Below are 15,757 nucleotides of genomic sequence, written 5' to 3'. Positions count from 1 at the left end.
CTGCCTGATCATACGGGTCGATGGGGATATGACTGGGAATGTAGACTCTAAATGATCACCCTGTGCAAATATAAATACTATGAAAATAGGTCTTGATCAATGACACATGTAAAACCCAGAGAAATTGTGCGCCAGCTACAGGAGGGGGGTGGGGGGAGGGGAGGGAAAGAACATGAATCATGTAACTATGGAAAAATATTCCAAATTAATTATTAAATAAAATTTCCCAAACTCAAATAAATATATAAATAAACAAATAAATGGAAATAGAAAATAAGAAAATAAATCCATGAACCATTATACTTCTGCAACTTAATACCAATTTAAATGTGTCCAAGAAAGGAGATGAATATAAATGACTAAATCTTTAGAAATCCATGGATTCTTCCCAGTTTTCTTCTATTAACACTAATCAAGTACACAGAGTCAGAGCTTATTGGAGCTCAATGTATCCTTTTAAAAAATAATCCCAGGGGGCAGCTAGGTGGCTCAGTGGATTGAGAGCCAGGCCTAGAGACGGGAGGTCCTAGGTTCAAATCTGGCCTCAGCCACTTCCCAGCTGTGTGACCCTGGGCAAGTCACTTGACCCCCATTGCCTAGCCCTTACCACTCTTCTGCCTTGGAGCCAATACACAGTATTGACTCCAAGATGGAAGGTAAGGGTTTAAAAATAAAATAAAATAAAATAAAAAATAATCCCAGTCCTTCTGTCTGAAGATTCGTTTTGTAATTTTACACTGGGTATAATTTCAATTGTTCAGTTCTGATTCTACAATATTACAATGGATTTATAAGGAATCCAAATTATTTTTTGCCAAAATTCACTTAAATAGGATCTGTTCTACAAAGATAGTCCAAACACTAAGGTAAATAAAATTTTCCTTTCATTGATGTAGCAATGTGCTTGTCTAATAGTTATTGCTAAATGGGTAGATGATTGAGAAGAAAAAAAAAAGAAAGAAAAAAACCCACTGGACTCGAGATTCAGAAGACATAGATGGTCCAGCCTGTGCCACTTACAAAATCCTTAGCCCAAGAAAGAGCAAGGAATGAATGGCCAAAGTGGGCAGTTTATCAAGGTGCCCACACAGATTCATCTGGACACCTCAAAGAATCTGTTCTGTTCTTCACATTTGGGACATCCCAAAGCCCTGGATATTAGTCAAGGGACCTAAAGACTGAAGCTGAGCTCGAACATTGCTCACCCCTCTGACCTACAGTAAATTGCTCAATCCCTCTCAGTTCTCCAATAAATGGATTAGTCTAGATGACCTCTAAGGACCTTCCAATCTTTAAGTCCTGTGAGCCTATAAGCCTTTATTGTAACTTGTTAACCTTATTTTGGGGTAAATCTTTATTCATTACACAACCAATTTACTTACTACCATGTTAAAAGTTAATTCTTAGCTAGGTCTGCCCCTTCCTGGCTGTTCCTAGGCTATGATTTTCCATTTCTTTATTAAAATAGATGGTATTTATAAAGCACTTAGCACAGTGCCTGGCACAGAATAGGTGCTATATTAAAACTTATTCCCTTCCCTTCCTCCCCCACTCCCTCCTATTTCGAGAACCATTCCAAAAGACATGGGAGTTAACAGAGTACTCACTTCTTCCTAAGAAAAGAAAGGATGCTGCCTTTGCCTTCGTGTCCCACTAGCCAGGAGATATAATGAAGTGGTTTCACCCTAAAGGAGACAAATATCCACCAATACATATTATAGAGATTAACAATGTAAATCAATTCAGAAAGCAAGGATTTACTATACACATACTTCTGAAAACTAACTCCAACATTAAGACAAATTTGGTAATATAATTGAAAATGCACTTTTGTCAGTACCAGATGAATTTACAGGAGTAGTATCAACATACAAAGACTTCACTTTGTAGCTGAAATCATGAGAAGAGCATTCAAATTCCAAATTTGACATTGTTCATGGCAATTATTCTTTAAGCTAAAAGATAACATTTCCAGGAGGCATGTCACTTGTACAATATTTACAAAATTCTACAAATGTGTCACATATAGTGAGCTGGGATGAAAAGTACTGGCCTGAAAAATCAGGAAATTCAGAAGGCTTGAGATTCAGCTCAGCCAGTAAAAAGGACCCCATTGTGCCCTACCTACTCAAGAGATGTTATGAGAATAAAATGAAAGAAACACAAAAGCACTAAGTGAAAGAAAGCATAAAATGAAAGAAACACAAAAGTCTAACGTATATGTTTATTACATGTTTTCGGATGTCTGATTCTCCACAAAGCTAGGTATGTATGTAAAGCAACACCTGAACATCACACCAACTTTTCCAATTGACTTTCACTCAACCACAGAAAAATATTGGCTCCAAGATTTAATTCCCCCTCAAAAAATACCTCCCAAAATTGTGGTTGTGGCCGGCCACAAATTAACATTATCTATGTTGTGTTGCATGTTTACTTATATTTCCCAATTACATTTTAATCTGGTTGGGGCCACACTGGGAAGTTTTGCTGGTGACCTGGGAGTCTGACACCTCTAGACTATAAAACATCTAGTGTAAATAGAAATAAGATCACGTAGACAGTATCTATAAGAAAGGCCCGTACTAAACAAACAAGGCCAATACACGACTTCTGTAGTTCTTAAAAGCACATTTAACTGGGGGCAGGCAGGTGGGCTTAGTAGATGGAGAGCCTGGCCTTGAGATAAGAGGTCCTGGATTCAAATCTAGCCTCAGACACTTCCTAGCTGTGTGACACCTAACTAAGAGACACTTAGTCCCCCATTGCCTATCCTTTATGCCCTCTTTTTTTGCCTTGGAACTGACATCAGGCAGAACCAATACTCTTAAGACAGAAGAGTATGATAAAGAAAAAAAAAAGAAAGCACATTTAACTAGATTCTAGAGTTTAGCATAACATCATGGAAGATTCTTACTCTCTTCAACTTCACACTGTGCTATTCCTGTGTTTCTCCCAAAATTAACTAGCTAATCATGAATGCTCACCCAATACAAATAGCCTAAGTTACCCAAGCACAGAAGTTCAGTCTCTTCCCTCACCTCCATAGGCCCAGAAAGAAGCTGCAATAAACAGTGTGGAGAGCTTCCCTATCTGCAGGTTGGTTCTCTGGCACATGTACACTCATCTGGTTAAGTCACTGAGCTTAACAGGTGCCAATTTTAAGGCTTCTGACATAATACTAGTACCATATTTCTCTCCTACCTTTAGGACATCAATGAATTTAAACAGAAACGGTTAAAAGGCTACAGATGGGAAGAGCTGAGGTCCACAGCTCCAAGGGGCCTCACATCTTCCCACCTGGAACTGGCACGACATTCAGGAGGTCAAGGCTCCAAACCCTCCCCCTCAACCAGGCATCACTCAGAGGTGAAGAGCACACACACAATTTTCAACCTTACCTATAATGCTGCTGCTGGGGAGGAAGAGCCCATGTGATGGTCAAAGCATGCACCTTCCTGATAGGAACCACTAAATGGGAAGAGATTTTTCAAAAGATAAATGTATGTTATTCCAAAGACCTTGAATCTTTTTAATAGCGTGACTACATTATAAAAATGAACAAGTTTTAAAAGACTTACAAACTCTAATCAATGTAACAGATGTACCAGAAGGCTGGAGATGAAACATTATACACCTCCCAACAGAGAGGTAATAAATTCATTATAAAGAGAACAGCACAGAATTTTTAGAGTTAGCCAGTGTGGATATCACTTGCATTAAGCATATTGTTACAAGATTATGGGTTTGATTTGGGGGTTTGGTTTTGGGGGGTTTTTGGGGGGGAGGAATAAATGCTAATTAACAGAAAATAATAAAGTATATTTTAAAAAATCATCTTTCCCAACGAGGGGATGCCCATCAATTGGGGAATGGCTGAACAAACTGTGGTATATGTTGGTGATGGAGTACTACTGTGCTAAAAGGAATAATAAAGTGGAGAAGTTCCATGGAGACTGGAACAACCTCCAGGAAGTGATGCAGAGCGAGAGGAGCAGAACCAGGAGAACATTGTACACAGAGACTAATACACTGTGGTATAATCGAACGTAATGGACTTCTCCATTAGTGGCGGTGTAATGTCCCTGAACAACTTGCAGGGATCCAGGAGAAAAAAAAACACCATTCATAAGCAAAGGATAAACTATGGGAGTGGAAACACCGAGAAAAAGCAGCTGCCTGAATACAGAGGTTGAGGGGACATGACAGAGGAGAGACTCTAAAGGAACACTCTAATGCAAATACTATCAACAAAGCAATGAGTTCAAATCAAGAAAACATCTAATGTCCAGTGGACTTACGCGTCGGCTATGGGGGGTGGGGGGGAGGAAAAGAAAATGATCTATGTCTTTAACGAATAATGCTTGGAAATGATCAAATAAAATATATTTAAAAAAAAAAAACTCTACCCTCCAAAAAAAAAAAATCATCTTTCCCTTCGGTCGTAGAATCAATACTAAGTACTGGTTCCAAGTCAGAAAAGTACTCGGGGTTAGGTGATTGGCGTTATGTGACTTGCCCAGGGTTACAAAGCTAGAAAGTATCTGAGGTTGCATTTGAACCCAGGACCTCCTGTCTCTAGGCCTGGATCTCTTTCCACTGAGCCACCTAACTGCCCCTAAAATGTAATTTTTTTAAGTGTTGAATTTATGGCAAGTTTTATCTTAGTGTTAAAACAAATTCATCTATTATCTCTAAAAATGTTAGATACAATTCAATTTGACATTACTGGAACAATATTTCACTTTTACTTTTGGCAAAATACAGTTTCTTTTCCTGGGTCAAAAAAGTAGTGGTGAGCAAGGAATATATTAACATGGAATCTGATAAGTGAAGGGGTCAAAGAAAACATGGATTAGCAGAAATTATGTTCACAGTAGAAACAGCCAGTGACAGGGGAATGGCTAGGAATATGAAAGAAATGGGAGACATGAAGAGCATATTTATAATCTTCCACTAAAGGAGCCATCCCTCACCCCCAATGTTCCCTTGTGGCTTTTTTAAAGGTGAGGCCAATGGAACACAGGGCTCAGTTGGGGCCTGCAGGAAGATGGAAGGGAGGAGAGAAGTCAGGGGACACTATACAAGCACTCATTGAGCTAAGGACAAAGAGGCTCTACGAGGGAGTCTGGCCACTTGTAGGTCTTCTGTGGCCCAGAACACCACAGGGAAACCACCCAATTTAAGTGTGGAAGAATTCTGTTGGTGCTGGTAAAGAACTCCACCATTACCTGCGGTTTTTTTGCAGGAGGAATCCTGCTGACCATATTAGGTGAGAAGCGCAAAATACACATGTAAAGGCACACAAGGTGAGAAGAGCATTTTATTCCACACACAATAAATTCCCGCCCAAAAATCACAATATAAAAATTAAGAAAAGAACTCCATAGCTCCCAGTCATAATGCCTGGGAAAGGATGAGGGAGGAGAAGGATGTACTTTTTTGAACATGAAATCCTGCATTTCCTGGGGTTAGGGGTAGTGGCTACCAGTTTGTTCCCAAAACTAATAGCCCAAAGATCTTCAGAATAATGAAGTAGATTCTATTAAAATAGTAAAGGGAATTAAGACAGCATTCTATAACAAAAAATTGTTCTCTTTCATTTTTTGGTTTGGGATTAGTCAAAACTGGGCAGGTTCAATTTGTCTCTAAAGGGATTTAAGGGATTTTCAATGAATTTAAATAGGGTTTATTTAAGTCTAGAAATCTGATATCCAAGAGAGAAAAAAAATGCAAAGGAAACTGACACAAATTTCTGAGAGAGTCTCCAACAGGTAAATGACCAAAGGCTAGGAACTGATTTCAAGAAAAGAAATCTAGTAATCTAAGAAGTGCAAATAGTCAAACTGAGAACTCACCTCTCCTCAAATCAATTGGCAACATTAAAAAGGGCCATAACTCCCATCCTGGCAAGCTATGGGACAGCAAAGGTCTCCCTCAGTGGAGGGAATCAGACCTTGACTCGCCAGCATTTTTGGAAAATAATATGGAGTTACACAAGAAGAGAGTCAAAATTCTTAAGACTGATTAAACAAGGAACTGTTCGTGCCTTCTGACTCAGCAATCCCACACTTGGATTTATATTACAGGGAAGTTACTAGCAGCAAAGGAAGACCTGTCTGCACAAAATACTCCTGGCAGTGCTGTTGGGAATAGGAAACATTATACTGAGAGCAGATCTAGAGTTTGGAGTTCTGTTTTTATCATTCTACTTCCTGTGCTTAGCACAGTGTCTGGCATACAGCAGGTCCTTAAATAAAGGCCTGAGTTGCATACTGACTTGAAAAAGTCAGAAGCAAACAATTTACTCAATAGCTGAGAAACAGAGTAATGGACCTGAAATTCAAATCCAGACTCCGAAATTCACTAGTTACTGATCCTGAGCAAGTTATTCAACCTCAGTCTGCCTCAGTTTCCCCATCTATAAAAAGGGGATAATAAAGTACCTATCTCCCAAAGTTGTAAAGATCAAATGTGAAAATATCTATATCATTCTAAATTTTAAAAAGTTTTGTTTATATAAATATTCAGAGGAGGAGGAAGAGCTATGGCTAAGCAAATTATTTTATATTTGAATGTAGTGAAATGTGAATATGAAGAATTCAGAGAAACATGAGAAAGACTTGTCTGAACTGAGGCATAATGAAAAAATAGAAATAAAAGAACATTATGCATAACTGTAACAATATAATGAAAACTCTATAAAGATTCAAATAAAGTCAGTGAACAATCATACTAAAAGTGACAGCACACACTTCCGCTTTTTTAATCCTCAAGTGCTGGTCAAGAAGGGAAGAATGTTCTGTCTAAAACAAACTAGAGAGACCATCTAAACGACAGGAGAATTCACCTATTTTGGGACTTTTACTGAGCTGTTGGTAAGGGTTTTGTCTGATGCCTAGAATAAACCATCAATCCATAACACACATATTAACAGAGTAAATGAGTGCTTCACATTCAGAAGGGGTTTTTTCTGATCAAGTTCCTTCATCCGTGTGACATGCAGACCATTCAAAACCATCTGCTGGTGGCAGACTAAGTCAACATCAAGGGAAACATGTAGCACCAATTTCCAAAGGGGAAAGAGGGAATTGAGACGGTCCATGCTAACAAGAAAACAACTAAGTATCTAAACAAGCCAACAAAGAAAACAGTTCTTTTTCCTTGTGTTTAGCATTGATAAAGTTCATTTCAACACATCAGACAAAGCCCCAAAAGTCACAGATTTCACAGCACACAGCTAGAGAGGCAGAGACAGAAAGAGAGAGAAAGAGTATATTTGCAAAATGCTAGCTATGGGCCAGGCACTCTACAATGTAAGGTCAAGAAGGGGAACAAGAAAACAAAAGAGCAAACAAGGGCCGCCCACCTGCCGTGGCAGCAGGACCCCAGAGCTGCTCAGCCAACTAGCAGAGGCAGGCTGCCTCCAATCAGTGCTGCATTCTAATGCCATGCAATTCTCATTTCCATAAAAGACCTTATAAAAGTTTTAAAGTACATGCTAAAGGAGTTTCACAAACCTCTGTACAGTTTGTTAAACGCTGGCGTGTCAAACGGATCCGTTAAATGGCCAAAATTTGGCTTGGGCAACCCACTGAAAAAGAAAACAAATCTCTTTTGAGTTTAGTGGCAAAAAAAAGTCTTTCTAAACCAAAGGTTCTTAACCTGTTTTGTGTCCTGGATCCCCTTGGGGAGTCAATCTAGTAAAGTCTATGGACATCTCAGAATCACATTTTTAAATGCATGAAATACATAGGATCACAAAGGAAAATTATTACATTAAATACAAATCAAAATATTTAATTTTGCTTTAAGTTAGTAGACCACAAATTAAGAAGTCCTATTCTACACAATTTCTTCCAAGCAGGTCTACCTGGCCCTTGGCTACCTTGTATACTACACACACACAAAGGTGAAAAGAATGTCATCTATTATCAACTGTCTTACAAATAACTCTGGGTAGTCCTATCATCAAGACCTCCGGGCCCAACCCCTCACACCACTTTAAAATTAATACGGAAGCAATGAGGCTCACAATGGCTATTTCTTCATCCAACGGCTACTGTTCACGTTCTTCGTAAAGGCCAACAAAGCTTTCTTCTTAAAAGTCACTCAAGAATTATCCCCACTTGTAGATACTGAAGTGGAGCCTCAATATGATCTGCCCATGTTCACTGAGCAACTAAGCTTTGGAGCCAACATAAGCCGAGGGTCTCCAAGTCAACACTCTTTGCATGACTAAACTTTCCCCAATCTCCTTCCATCCACTTTCTAAGTGGATGGACTAAGTAACACAGAGGAAGAAAGAACGCCTATCTTGCCATGCTGACTCAAAGGAAATTCCCTCCCTTTACAGGATTTACATGTCCTTATCTATCCAAAAAAAAAAAAAGAGATGGGGACACTAACTAAATGATTTTTAACAATCCCTTCTAGAGCCCCCAAAATGGGATAGGGGACCAAAAAACTGGAATGATCAGGAAATATCTCTTGGAATAAAATTTTATGATATAGAGGTAGAGGTTATGATTTGTGATTCTAACTTTGTAGCAAATTTTTCTTTCTTTAAAAAAAGACAAAAAAAGAAGAGTGACAAAAGGCTAGGTAATTGGGGATAAGTGACTTGCCCAGGGTCATACAACTAGGAAGGGTATGAGGCCAGATTTAAACCCAGCACCTCTCATCTGCAGGCCTGGATCTCCTCCATTCACTGAGACACCTAGCTGCCCCCCAAAATTTTCTTTCAACAAAAATTTCTGAACCTTTCCTATATGTAAGGGCCTGTGCTATATATTATAGGCAAGGACAAAGATGCCATGGAATGGTTCTTTCCTCCAGCAGCTCATTCTGATATAGATTCTGAGAAGGGAGATAACTTTCTCTTAACTTCAGTTTTCTCATCTACAAAATGGGAATAACATACCTAATTCAAAAGTTGGCATCTCAAATGAGATGTTGGTAAAAGTTCTTTGTGAACCTTAAGGGCCATGAAAAATAAGCTGTTAACGGGGCAGCTGGGTAGATCAGTGTATTGAAAGCCAGGCCTAGAGACAGGAGGTCCTAGGTTCAAATCTAGCCTCAAACACTTCCTAGCTGTGTGACCCTGGGCAACTTACTTGACCCCCATTGCGTAGCCCTTACCACTCTTACACAGTATTGATTCCAAGGCAGAAGGTAAGGGTTTAAAAAGAAATTTTTTTAAAAATAAGCTGTTATCATAAATAGTAGCCATGAAGCAGCCAAGTTAACCCTGGCTACCCCTGGGTGCCTCATGATGGGGATCTTCACAGGTTCCTGGTACCTAGAAACATAAGGTTTAGGAGCCACTTTGCAGAATCCTAGCAGAACTGACCAGGAGCACCAAAAAATCTGCCTTTGCTTGGGGAACGCAATCTCACCTCAGTATTTTCCTATATGTGATTTCTCACATCCTCACAAGGTTTCTAACGAAGTGGAAGTCAGTTTAGCATAGCTTTCGCCATTTTTCCAAGACATCTCCTTGGGGCATCTCAAACCATGCCTCACCAGAAGAGGTACCCTAGAGGCTCTTAGAGAGCATACCCAGGCAGACCCCACCAACCTTCAAGGGCTTGAAGTAAGAGCCTAGTGATGTCCTGTCTACCAGTCCAATGTGACAAGATTCATCATCAGGAGAACCACGATCACCAGGGCAAGAATTTTTTTTAAACTACAATTTGAGGATGCCTCCTCTAAAGTTCGAGGAGCCCAGATCTTAACTGGGGGAGGGAATACCAAAAGAAATGGATGAAATTAGAAATTTTTTGCAATACCTCAGTTTCCCAAAGATGTTACTAACAATCAGTGGCAATCTGAATTAAGGTACAACTAGTAAGTCACATTATTCTAAATCAATCTGACAGGCAATCCTTGGGGTCATTTTCTTCTCATAATTTGAAAGACTAGTACATTAGATTTTCAACACAAGAAAAAGTTTACTGTTTACCCACTAGAGAAAAAGGATTTCTCTTATTTCCCAGAATCTCCCTTCACAAGTATATTAACTTGGGGGTATTTTTTATTTATTGGAATCCACACTCCAAAAACATTCTAAAAATTCCTTTTGAAAAAAAAAATAGGGTTTGATTTGGAAGGAGAGAAATCATCATCTCCAAAATGTCTCTGGCCTCTACATTCTCCTTTTTATTCTCCTTAACTAATCATTACCATAACTTTGTTCATTGTCTTCTTCCCTCTATACTCCCTTCTTCAATGCATTGTATAGAAACTGCCAGCCTATCTGCCTTTACCAGACACCTCCTCTACTCAAAGCTTTTCAAGGAAGGAGGTGGAGAACAAACATTTATTAAGTGCCTACTATATGCCAGGGACTGTGCTAATTTTACAAATATTATCTTTTATTTTTACAAGTACCCTGGGAAGTAGATGCTACTATTATCTCCATTTTACAACTGAAGAAACTGAGACAGTCAGTTTTAAGTGACTTGCCCAAGGTCCCACAGCTAAGAAGTGTCTGAGGCCACATTTGAAATTAGATCTTCCGGACTCTGAGCAGCTAGGTGATACAATGAGTAGAGTTCTGGGACTGGAGTCAGGAAGTGTCATCTTCCTGAGTTCAAATTTAACTTCAGACACATGTTGTCTGACCCTGGGCAAGTCACTTCACCCTGTTGGCCTTAGTTTCCACATCTGTAACATGACCTGGAGAAGGAAATGGCAAACCATTCAAGTATCTCTGCCAAGAAAACCCGTAATAGGGTCATGAAGAGTTGCACAGGACTGAAATAGCTGAACACCTTCTCGACTTCAGTTCCAGCACTCTGTGCACAATAGTACCATACAGGCCTTTTTCAAGACTCTATTGCCTAGCCCTACAGGAAGTCTTTCCCTTTCTCTCTCAACTCTAATGTCTTCCCTCTGGTGATTATCTCAAATGTATCCTGTATGTAGCTGTTGACAAATGGTCTCTACCACTATACCATGAGCTCTTTGATAGCAAAGTTTTGCCATAAACTTAATATTTACTGAATGATTGTCAATTGCAATACCTGACCTGCATGTTTATGGTCTCCCCACCTGCTGCCAATCAGCCTTTCTAACTTTAAACCGTCCTCTCTCCACACACTGGAGGAACCAGTCCAGATATAGACCATATTCTACCTCAAGGCCCCGGGGGCTCTCTCCATCCCCTGCCCCCACTCCCCCACCCCCACTGAGCCACTATTCTTCCTCCAAGGCACAGAGCTCTTGAATGACAGTTCCTTAAGGAAGCTGACCTCTTCCACCAAACCCAAAATTCACCTTCCCTTCCCAACTCTCCCAAAGCAAAGCTGTCTTTGTGTTATCTGAAGTCCCACTAATGCACTCTGCACTCCCCTTTAGACTACACAGGCCATTCCAGGAGGAGCCTCTCTTCTGGGCATGTGTCTCTGAACCATGATCTCTCTCTGATCAGGACATAAAATTAATCCTTTTCTAACTGCCTGAACCAACAATCCTGCAAATACACACACTAAAAGCTATGGCTGGCGGTAGAGCTTCCCCAGGCTTCTTCAAAATCATAGAAATGAATGCTGATGGGAAACCATCCTCAGTATTCTCAGCTTGACGTCTCAGCAGTCACACACATGGAAACGTCAAGTCTCTACCCCTGACCTTTACCCAGATCCATGTCATACCTGACACTAGGCTACAGCCCAGGATGTGGACAAAGGCTGCTAGGAACCTGCTCCCCATGACTTCAATCAATAAACAAACATATATTAAGCACCTACTAATACTACCAGACACTGTGCAAGATGCTAGGGCTACAAATGCTAAAGTAAAGTGGTCCCTGCCTCCTATAGGGACCCAACATGTTCACAGATCAGTATATATATAAAATATGAACAAAAGGTCTGGAAAGACAAAAGAATCAGGAAGGGACTCTAGGGCAGTCACTGTCTGGGTCTTAAAAGGAGCCAGAGGTTCTCAGAGGCAGAGAACTCCAGGCCACAGAGGAAAACGATGGGATATTGTGTTCTGAGAAAATCAAGGGACCAAAATTTGGCTACAGTAAAGAAGGCAGGAAGGGGAGTCTTATGTAATACCAAGACACTCTATACTGTTCTTTGCTTCAATGATAATAAGCCTAGAAAGGTAGGAGGAGCCAGAAGTTTATTTTTTGTACTATAAGCAAGAGGGAGACACTGGAGCTTCTTGAGCAGGAGAATGACATGGTCATGCCTTCACTTAAAGAATATCAATTTGGGGGTCTGCTAGATAGAACACCAGACCTGGAGTTGGGAAGACCTGGCTGGGTTCAACTCTGGCCTCAGATACTTCCTCGCTGTGTGACCCTGAGCGGCAAGTCATTTAACCTCCATGGCCTAGCCCTTACGGCTCCTCTGCCTTGGAACTAATATTGATTCTAAGACAGAAAGTATGGGTTAAAAAATAGAGATAGATATAGACAGACAGGCAGATAAGTAGATAAGAATACCAATTAGATAGCTAGCTGTGTGGAAAATAGATTGGAAAGAGGAGAAAATATTAAAAGTTTAGAAAAGTACAGATGGGAGGTGATCAGGGTCTCAACTTCCTTTGTGGGGCCCCCAACCTTCACTGTGTAAGTCACACCCACCAAACTGCAATCGGGAGCTGCTAAAATCCCCACTCCCAACTCCTGAAGGATGAGTGCTAACTGGAAGAACTGTATCTGCTGAGAGATTCTGGAATGCCACAATGGAATCCCCAAAACAGCTCAATGTATAACAATATTATAGTGTTACGGTTCTATAGCACTATTTGCAAATATTGCTTTCATATTAGTCTTAGTGTCAAGTCAATAACTGTCTAAAAACAAAATAGGAAGACAACCAACCCACTTGTAAGCTGCGAATGCCTGTGTGTATGTGTCGCACGTGCGCGTGTGTGCGCACGTACACACACACACACACACACACACACACACCCATTTGGTAACTTGCTTATTACTGGATACATGCTGTACAGGAGTTACTATTTAGTCCCCAGGCCAAGACAAACACCCACATAGCCAAATAATCTCCATGTGAGCAGCCATTCTTTTCCAGCAATAGAAAGAACTCTGAACTTTAGGGGCTCTGGGTTCTCCAGCTGGGTACTCCTTGCAAGTGTTGCAACCCATCCTGAGTAATGCTTGGCTTTGCTCTCCCATCAATCCTCCACAAAGGTACCCCAGAATGCAATGGGCCTTCTTTGAATATTCTTGACATATGGATATCAGAAAAGCAAGCAAGCTGTTCCTCAGTTATCTCTTGTTTTTGTCAAATGTCTCATGGTGAAAACAGAAATAAACACTTCAAAAACAGAGACCTTTTTTTTTATGAATAAGCAGTAATGATTTCCAATTTGCAAAAATCCTTCTATAACTTTCACCCCTGAAAAAGGACTTGGCCTCAGAGAAAAGATCCTAAGCAGTTTATTAAGCCTGAGTCCTGGCTTCCTCCTAAGAAATGAGGGAGACAGGGGTTGGACTAAATGATTTGTCAGTTCTAAATAGCAAAAGAAACCTCTTACTTGTTTGGGATGTTGGAGAAGATTTCCGTTACCCACTTTTCCAAGGTATCAAGCGTTTCTGGAAGGAAGAAAAGGGACTTAAAATACAATCTTATTTATTCAAGGCAACAGATTATTTGTGGAGGCATAATGGAGGGAACATGGATTTGGAGTCAAAGAACTTGGGCTTAAGTCTCAGCTTTCCTACCAACTTGTTAAGGGATCCTGGACAAGTGGCAACCTCTCTAGGTATCCACTTCCTGCTTTCTCCATAAAATGAGTGGCTGCCAACTGGAATGGGGAGGTAAGGAAGGGAGTGCAAGCCCTCAAATATCATCTGGGTGCTGATCCAACTTCACCTCTAAAGTCTGATGAGATGCACATTCTACATAGTCCTGAACAATAAGCCTTCTGACTCTGGCAGAACTGGCCCAGCTGAACAAACTGGAAAACCTTGCTCTAAAAAGTCTGGCTTGGTTGAAGGAAGACCAAGGGGAAAATACATTCTGCCAGAAATCAACAAAGAGCTCCTTTTTTTTTTCAAGAGAATGTCAGAGAGAATAAATATCTACATCCTAAGAGATGGCCAATTTCATACCAAACAAGCCTTAATGGCCAACAGGAAACCTAACCATGGCAATCCCAGTAGAAAGGGAGGGGAGGAGAGCCTAGTGGTTCAGGAGGGATCAAGTTTTTTCCTCTGGCCTGGGGCTCAGAAGGATAGGCACTGACCACAGAAAAGCCACAACCTCTCCAGAGGCCAATTTCCTCCATTATAAAATGAGAAGATTAGACTAGAGAATGCTTTCTGAAGATTCGTACTAGCTCTAAAATTCTGTGATTCAAAACACTTCATCTGCCAAAGTTGGTCCAAAAGAGAAAGCTGTCCCTACCTGACCCCATTTCACCCTTTCTTTTCCTCCTAAATGGCTCGGCACTGAATGACTCCATTTGTTCCACATTAATTCATAATATCCAAAGCATCTTCATGCTGTCCCTTTTACCTAGTTCATTCTTGTTAGTTCCAGGAAGAATAGCTACTCACCTTCTACACACATTAGAGACAAGAGATGGACATGAAACCATGGCCGCAGCTTCCCTTTACTAGCACTGGACCAAAACCCAAAAAACAACTCTGTAACTGAGCTTGGGCATATTAAGCCAGAAAAGATGAGAGCTGAATGGCAAAATGCAACTGGAGTTAAATAAAGTCATCACAGAGGTCAAGAGAACAAGGGCTGAAACGTCATGGAGATTTGGGGAGGGCATGAGACAGTCTGCTATTCTGAGGGAATGCTGATTCCAATCACGTTGGCAATATAGTTGGCAATAACTCTGCCAGTCCACTCCTCAGAGACATCAGATGGTCACAGTCACACAGGCTCAGTCAAGGGCTCAGGTTAAAAAGCAGGTGTCCTGTACAGTGCTTGGAGGCAGCTTAGCAAATACCATTTCCCCTATTTCACCAATATCCAGTCTAACAGGAAAGACACATCTTCAATGCAGGGAGAGAGATGGACTGATCCTGTGGACTGTTTCTTAGTGGTTATGCTCGTGAAGCTGCCCCAAGTCAGTCAGATGGCCACCACCTTCCCACTGCCCTCTTGCAATTCACCCTGAAGCCAGCAAAGCTGGCATCTTCCTACCTTTTGACTGCACTACTAAGGTCATGTAATGCGCAGAGTAATAATGCAGCCAGAATTCTCGAAGTCTGCCGTGGGTGTCAATATTATTCCTTTTCGGTTCATGTTTGAGGGTCTCTGCATTACCTGGGAAAAACAAAAGAATAGATTCAGGAACAAAGATACTAACTGCAACCTAATGTTCTAATTGTTCATGAACCCAAAGAAATATCCTACTCCAATAACTGTGCTGCATTTAAGCAGTCTAATAAAGGAACTGGGAAATCAAATATTCAGAGCTATTCATTTCTGCCAACAGCATAATCAAGAACCTAAGCTGCAATGTTTTCTGTTGCCCTATAGCAAATTCACATCCAAATGGCCTGCCTGTAAACCCAATCAAGTTTTGATGGGGCATCTAAAACCCAGGTAAAACTGCATGACACCATGTTACAAGTATAACTGGAAAGGTCCTTTTGGCCCTCAAATAACTAAATCCCTCTCAATGAGACAGAACTACACCCACCCTAGGCCATGAGACATCCTACAGAGAAGATTCCTCCCCAAAGGCTCTCTCTGAGATGCCCTCAGGTGACCCTGAGTTCTCCACAGATCTGCCAACAGAGTGAGCTGACAGT

General features: G+C 40.7%; 1 protein-coding gene across 4 annotated transcripts in view; it reads right to left on the bottom strand.

Moving 5' to 3' along the window:
• The window catches only part of NRDC (nardilysin convertase), a 79,563-nt gene that overhangs the window by 29,529 nt on the left and 34,277 nt on the right, over positions 1-15,757 (bottom strand). For all 4 annotated transcript variants that reach the window (XM_001362225.4, XM_056815140.1, XM_056815141.1 and 1 more), the window contains 5 exons: positions 15,144-15,266; positions 13,519-13,576; positions 7,521-7,594; positions 3,402-3,471; positions 1,608-1,685 (listed from right to left, as the gene is read on the bottom strand). In XM_001362225.4, coding sequence (XP_001362262.3) covers positions 1,608-1,685; positions 3,402-3,471; positions 7,521-7,594; positions 13,519-13,576; positions 15,144-15,266 — 403 coding nt within the window. The remainder of the gene's footprint in view (positions 1-1,607; positions 1,686-3,401; positions 3,472-7,520; positions 7,595-13,518; positions 13,577-15,143; positions 15,267-15,757) is intronic.

The sequence above is a fragment of the Monodelphis domestica genome, chromosome 2 (genome assembly GCF_027887165.1).
Source record: "Monodelphis domestica isolate mMonDom1 chromosome 2, mMonDom1.pri, whole genome shotgun sequence".
Lineage (NCBI taxonomy): Eukaryota > Metazoa > Chordata > Mammalia > Didelphimorphia > Didelphidae > Monodelphis > Monodelphis domestica.
This window is presented reverse-complemented; position numbering and strand designations above follow the sequence as displayed.